A 7022-nucleotide genomic window follows, 5' to 3' on the forward strand; every position below is an offset into this window, starting at 1 on the left:
AGGAATACAACTACCTCAAAACTAGGAGCAACCAGAAGTTCCAGAAAATCAAACAGCATGGAGGTCCAGCAAACAAAGATTTAGGGAGGAACTACTCATCCAGACAGGTAGGAGGGGTGGAGAAGATGCGGTGTGGTGGTGGCAGCAGTGGCAGCAGTGGCGGGCTGGCAGAGAGTGCAGTCACACGTTTTAAGGGGTGGGGAGGGACACCTGGGGAGCGTTCTCATTCTCAGCTCCTCACCGGACCTTGCAGCTCATGGACCCAGCACTGGGTAAAATCAAACCTCATAACTTCTGACTGTGTAGACCAGTGGGGGTTGGGGTGGAGGCAGAAACTGCTGGTCTCTCAGCAGAGTCTGCTTGTTTGAAGGGCCCCCATGATCCTAGAATGTCTGCAGACCCACCCACTCTGGGAATGATGGCGAGGGCAGCAGCTGGAGGGGCTCTTATCCCATGCAGAAGTGGGAAAGGTGCTTGGAAAAGGGGCGAGTGCTGAGCAGGTGGCATTGTTCCCTCTCAGACCCCTCCCCCACATACAGTGCCACAACGAGGTGAAATAGGTCGCCCTGTACTGATGAATCCCTAAGGCTCTGCCCCTTACAACATAACAGGAGAGACAGCTCTATCTGGAACACAGAGACAAACAAACACAAGAGTCTGTCAGAATGAGGAGACAGAGAAGTATGGCCCTAAAAGGACAATGAACCAAGGTTCCAGTGGGAGAACTAAGCGACAAGGAGATAGCCAACCTCACAGATCAGGAACTAGAAAACCTCACAGGTGCAAAAATCAAAACACTGGTGATAAAGATGCTCACAGGCTTGACAGATATGCTTGTGTATGACAATCGCATAAGAGAAGAAGTGAAGGTAATGCTAAGGAAAATCCACACAAAACCAATGGTGAAGGGGAGGAAACCAGGGTTCAAATCCAGTGATTTGGAACATAAGGAAGAAAAAAACAGTCAACCAGTGCAGAATGAGGAAGCAAGAGCTGAAGAAAATGAGGAAAACTTCCCAAATTTTGTGAAGGAGATGAACATACAGGTCCTGGAAGTACGGAGGGTCCCGGGCAAGCTGGACCCAGAGTGGACCACACCAGGACGCATCATGATTGAGATGCCAAAGGTGAAAGATAAAGACAGAGTCCTGGGGGCAGCAAGAGAGAGGCGGAGAGTTGCCTTCAGCGGGATGCCTATAGGACTATTTGCTGATTTCTCAGAAGACACTTTGTAGGCAGGAAGGGATTGGCAAGAAGTATTCAATGTGATGAAAGGCAACCTGAAACCAGGATTACTCTATCCAGCAAAGCTATCATTTGGAATGGAAGGGCAGATGAAGTGCTTCCCAGACAAGGTGTAGCTAAAGGAGTTCATCATCACCAAATCGTTATTATATGAAATTTCAAAGGGACTTACTTAAGAAAAGATCAAAACTATGAACACTAAAATGACAACAAACACAGCTATCAACAACTGAATCTAAAAAATAAAAACAAAACAAAAATAAAATAAAAAATAAAAAAATCCAACTAAGCAAACCAGAATAGGAACAGAATCATAGGTATAAGGATCATTTGGAGGGTTATCAGCTGGGAGAGGGGAGGGGGGAAAATGGGGATATGGTGCAGGGATTAAGAAGCATAATTGGTTGGTACAAAATAGACAGAAGGAAGTTAAGAATAATATAGGAAAGGGTGAAGCCAAAGAACTTATATGCATGACCCATGAACATGAACTAAGGGGGGTGGGATTGCTGGAGGGAAGAGGGGTACTGGGTGGAGGGGAGCAAAGGGGAAAAATAATTGGAACTACTGTAATGATGTAATCAATAAAATATACTTTTAAAAAAGACAAAAAAAATTCAACATCCATGGAAGACTTGTAAAAACCCACTAGTAATAATAATGAAGCTCTGAAAAAATCAATAAAATAATTTTATGGTATTTTTCCATAAATTCAGTAATCTTCCTTTGTTATTCCTCAACCAAATTTGGGCAGGGACAGGAAAATACATACATACATACATACATACATACATATAGGTCTGCAATATAACATTTTGCTTTTAGTGATGTTTTGCAGTTTGTTGATCTCTGTCCAGAATCTGATGATATTACTCTACACCACAGAAAAACCAATTGTGATTGAGTGACTTTCTTGCCTAAAATATTAAGATAAACTCTTAATTCAATTAAGATAGAATAAAACTTTTAAAATTTATTTTTATTTTGTTTATTGGGGTGACTAAATAAAACTTCTTATCTCAGCCTAAGAGACCTTAGTGATTTGACCCTAATAATCAGGTAAAAGTTAACCCCTAAATTACTCATTATATATCAACCACTCTGGTATTTCTTTTATATTATTTAAATATTAAGTTTTTTCTCTTGTTATGCATAACTCTCCCTCATTGCCTACAATAAGGCCGACAAATGAAAGCAAATCAATGGAAAACAATATCTTGACTTATTATAAAATCCATTCAACATACCACATGCCGTCTCAATAATCTCCTCATGGCAGATTTCACTTCCTGGTTGCGAAGGGTATAAATCACAGGATTCAACAAAGGAAAGATCACTGTGTGCAAAAAGGAAACCACCTTGTCCCCTGGTAAGGCCCTAAAGGGGCGAGTGTAGATGAAGATGGCAGGTCCAAACATGATCAGTATAATAATGACATGAGTGGTACATGTGGAGAGGGCCTTGTTCTTCCCCTCAGAAGACGACCCACGTACATGACAGAGGATGATCACATAGGAAGACAAGAGCCCCAGGAAGCACAGCAGGATGAGCAGGCCGCTGTTGAAGACCATCAGGAGCTCCACCACAGAGGTGTCTGTGCAGGCCAGCTTGATGACCTGTGGCACGTCACAGAAGAAGTTATCCAGTCGGTTTGGGCCACAGAAGGGCAAGCGGAGGATGAGAGCCACCTGGGTGATGGAATGAACAAAGCCTCCAAGCCACAGAGCCAACAGCAAGGTGTAGCAAGCCCTAGGGTTCATGACAGTTGAATAGTGTAAAGGACGGCAGATGGCAATGTAGCGGTCAAAAGCCATCACAACAAGAAGAAACCCCTCCCCTCCTCCAAGGAAGTGCAAGAAAAAGAGCTGAGCGATGCAGCTCTTGTAGGAGATTACCTTCTTCTCAGAGAGGAAGTCTGCCAGCATCCTGGGAGCCACAATGAAGGAGTAGGATGCATCCAGGAAGGCCAAGTTTCCCAGAAAGAAGTAGAGGGGGTCTGTGAGGCTAGGGTCTGATCTGATGGTGAAAATGATGAGGAAATTCCCAGGGAGGATAATGAGGTAGAAAATGAAGATGAGCACGAAGACCAGGAACTGAATATTTCTAGACTGAGTCAGACCAAGGAGGATGAATTCTTTCACCACTGTGCTATTTTCTATCTCCATCTCCTCTGCCTACAGAACATCAAGGAGAAGAGAGTTTATTTCCACCTTGTCCATCTAAATCATAGTTCTTCTTAGCTAAAACTGGTGTATGCCATCTATGTTATACCCTCACTCTCCTACAACCTAAAAAATATTTTCTTCCCTTTATTTTTCTACACTTTATAACTTTCAAACACTCTTTTTCTGCTTCCTGTGTTGCTCTCTGTGTTCCCTTATATGGGAGTCTGGAATGCCTCTGTCCTGTATTTAAAATTTGCATTAGGCATATAAAAATTTTTCTGATTTGAGAAAAAATGTAACCAAAGTTATCAAGTTCTGCAGATTTTTTATTTGAATGGGGGTGAGGTGGGGATTGACAGCAAGGAGAAGTGACAGAGCTTTTTAAGGTGACAGATTTGTTCTGTACCTTCATTGTAATGGTACAAGTCTCTATTTGTCAAAATTTATGAAACTATACAGAAGTTTGAATATTTACTGAATGCAAATTATGCAATGCCTTAGGAATGTTGACCTAGAAAGCTAAAGGAGAAAACTGTACTTACTTGAACTATATCATTTTTTTCCTATAGAATATCAATCTAGTCTAAATGAAAATAATCCCAATCATTCTGAAGAAATTAAGATCTGAGGCTGATCTGTAAAGTGGTCTCAAAATTGGAAATGTGCTCACCCAACAAACATTATAATTTATAGGTATAAAAATAATAATAGTAAAATTTCTATACATATTCTATTATAGTCCTTTTTTTAAAGTTATTTAAGAAAGTTCTACAGCTTATATAGACTCAATCAATATAATGGAATATAAAATATACAGATGAAATATATTGCTTGTGCACGCTCAAAATGGCTTCTTGTTGAGAAGACAAAATTTTAAAGCCTGAAAATTCTTGAACTAGAACAAAATATAAAACAATATTTCACATGCTTTCAGTTACATGGCATACTCATTTTTAAATAGTGTTGTGGAACATGATGTGTAGAGAGGAGGGAAGAAAAGGGCCCACTCACTCTAACTGTAAGGGGAGACAGAATGAAAGAGAAGAAATGAAAAGGAAACCAAGGTCTCAAATCAAAGAAATATTTACAGTGACACATCTATTCAAAATATCAAAATATCTACTTTTTGTATGTCTAAACATAAATAAATTAATAAAAGATGTTTGCATGTATAGTTAAAATTAGGATATGAAAAAATTATTTTATATCACAAAGGCACATATATATGAGTATAAATATATGCATGTACACACACACACACTCATGCACCAGCACACACATTCTTTCCTAAGCAAAATTGAAGCATAAAAACTTACAAATGTAACCATCTAAATTATTTTTTCTGTTCCCTTTATCGTCTTTCTATCTCTGTCTCTCTGTGACTCTTGCCCTCTTCCCTCCTTCCTCCCTCCCTCCCTTCCTACCTTCATTCTTTCCTTCTTTCCTTCCTTCTTTACTTTCTTCATTCCTTCTTTCTTTCCTTTATCCTTTCCTTCCTCCATTCCTTCCTTCTTTACTTAGACATTCATTGGCTTCAATATTTATCATTCCTTCTGTGCATAAAACCTGTTATTAGGTAAGTCAGGGATCTCTCTCTACGTACTACTAAGTAGTGTGCATCTTAAACATTTTTATACTGTTCATTATTTCACACTTTCAAACACTAAGGCTGTCTTTAAGACATAGAAGAAACCTTTAAGTATCTATAAGGTTAAAAGTTGCAGGCTCTTCCACTGTACATTGTGGTTTATTTTTTTTTTCTATCATGTATTTCTGTTCTATTGACTCTTTAACAGATGGGATTTATTGTCATCTAACATCCCTCACTTCCTTTAGTTAATATGATGTACAAATTTAAGACCAAGTATTAACATCTCCAAGACAACTGATATTTTAATAGAGGCTTTATATATTCCCAATAAAGTACTCCTAACTATCAGGAGTAACTATAGCTACATTACTAAGAATGGATAAAAGATGCTGCTGTATTGGTGAATTCAGACCTCCTATATTAGTCTATTTCTACTGTAATTCTGACCATTTCATTCCAAGAGAGTAGAGGCCTCACCTGAAGAGTTGCAACATGTTTCAACTTATTTCTTATTTTTGTTCCTTATATATATAAAGAATGATAAAAGCATTACCTCTCTAGCAGTGTCACCAGAAGGGGATGGGACCCAGAGCTTCAGGCTGGCTGGTAGTGTGTGGGCTCTTGACTACATGCAGGAAAGGTTTCACTACACAAGCCCAGGTGATTTTGAGAGTACATTTATTAAATCTGGGGGCAGTGAAACAGAAGAAGGGCTTAGGACAGAAGAAGAAACAGGAGAGAGCCTAGGCAGTGCTCTGCTTTGACTCCCTATAAACATAGGAAAGGAGTGAGCCAAGGTGTGGCTGCTTTTAGCTCACTGGAAAGTCAGAGAAAAGGAAGACCTTGCGGACAGGTTTAAGGGGTAAGCCCCAGATAAGCTGCCACCTGCCCACTTCTCCCCTGGTTGCTAGTCTTGTGGAGAACCTTAGAGTTTAGGAGAAAGAAAGTAAAAATTTCATGCCCTGTAACAGGCATGGGTGTGTTCTAGAGCAAGCCCACACTAATATCCTTTTTCTTGAAGGTTTTTATCTTTCCTCTGTCAGGCAGATTCTTAAGGAAGGGTTTCAGAAAAATATTCATCAGCTTTCCAAATCTGTTTTTAATATGCCAACGAATCAAAATGAGTGTATAGGGGAATTTGGGATTATTCTTTCGTTGGCTTTACTATTTTATTTTTATCTCAGGTCTGTCTAGCTCTAATTGAGTTTTTATTATTTGTTCCCCTAAGGTCATCCATCCTTTGATTTGGCTGGCACAAATGACATTAATTGGGTCTCTGTTCTCTATCTCCCTGACCAAGGTAATTAAGCTATTTATTCTATGTTCAGGAAGGAGTGGTATAAACCATTTGTTCTCAAATGTCCTTGTGTAGGGAAGACAATGTCTTGTGATTCACTATCTGGCTGGAAATTGGTCAAATGGCTTGGCCCCGTTTTATTATCTTGCCTCAGTTTCCACATTCCACAGGCCCAGGAGTTATCCTAGCTTCTTACTATCGTGCCTCAGCAACCTAACACTACTCTTACTCAGCAGACATCACCTCCTAATGGAAGGGACAATTACTGGTTATTCCTGCCTTTGTTCTTAAATACCTTTCTCACAAACTGTTCTCTTACATTTTGAAATACACAACCAATTTGTGATGCAGGTAGGATATGCCTTGGGATTTGAAGGCTCACAAAGCTATAGAACACTTTCAATGGGAATTATTAGAATACCAACAAAATACCAGTAAAAATTAGATTAGCAATCTGTTAGGTACAAATATACAAATATACATCAGTTACAAAGACATTGGGTCACCTGGGAGTTCTAAAATCAGTGACAGAGATAATGGAATGTCAAGGATGTTTACAGGGTCTGAGTGAGTAGAAAGTCAAGGAAGGTGATTTTATGTTTTGCAGTGCAATTCAAAAAGAGAAAAATAGTATAATTAACAGAAAATCATTAATATGTCAAGAAAGGAAATAAAATAGTCAATTAGGTGGTAAATATGTTTGATTCAACATATTTCTGGTGAT

General features: G+C 39.3%; 1 protein-coding gene across 1 annotated transcript; it reads right to left on the reverse strand.

The window, feature by feature from the left end:
- Positions 1-2483: 2483 nt before the first annotated feature.
- LOC150016190 (olfactory receptor 4N4C-like) lies at positions 2484-3410 on the reverse strand. Its single transcript, XM_090271927.1, has one exon. It carries the CDS (start codon positions 3408-3410, stop codon positions 2484-2486), a length of 927 nt encoding a protein of 308 aa, XP_090128053.1.
- Positions 3411-7022: the final 3612 nt, after the last annotated feature.

The sequence above is a fragment of the Furipterus horrens genome, unplaced genomic scaffold (genome assembly GCF_987537825.1).
Source record: "Furipterus horrens unplaced genomic scaffold, mFurHor1.1.pri manual_scaffold_3, whole genome shotgun sequence".
Taxonomy (NCBI): Eukaryota; Metazoa; Chordata; class Mammalia; order Chiroptera; family Furipteridae; genus Furipterus; species Furipterus horrens.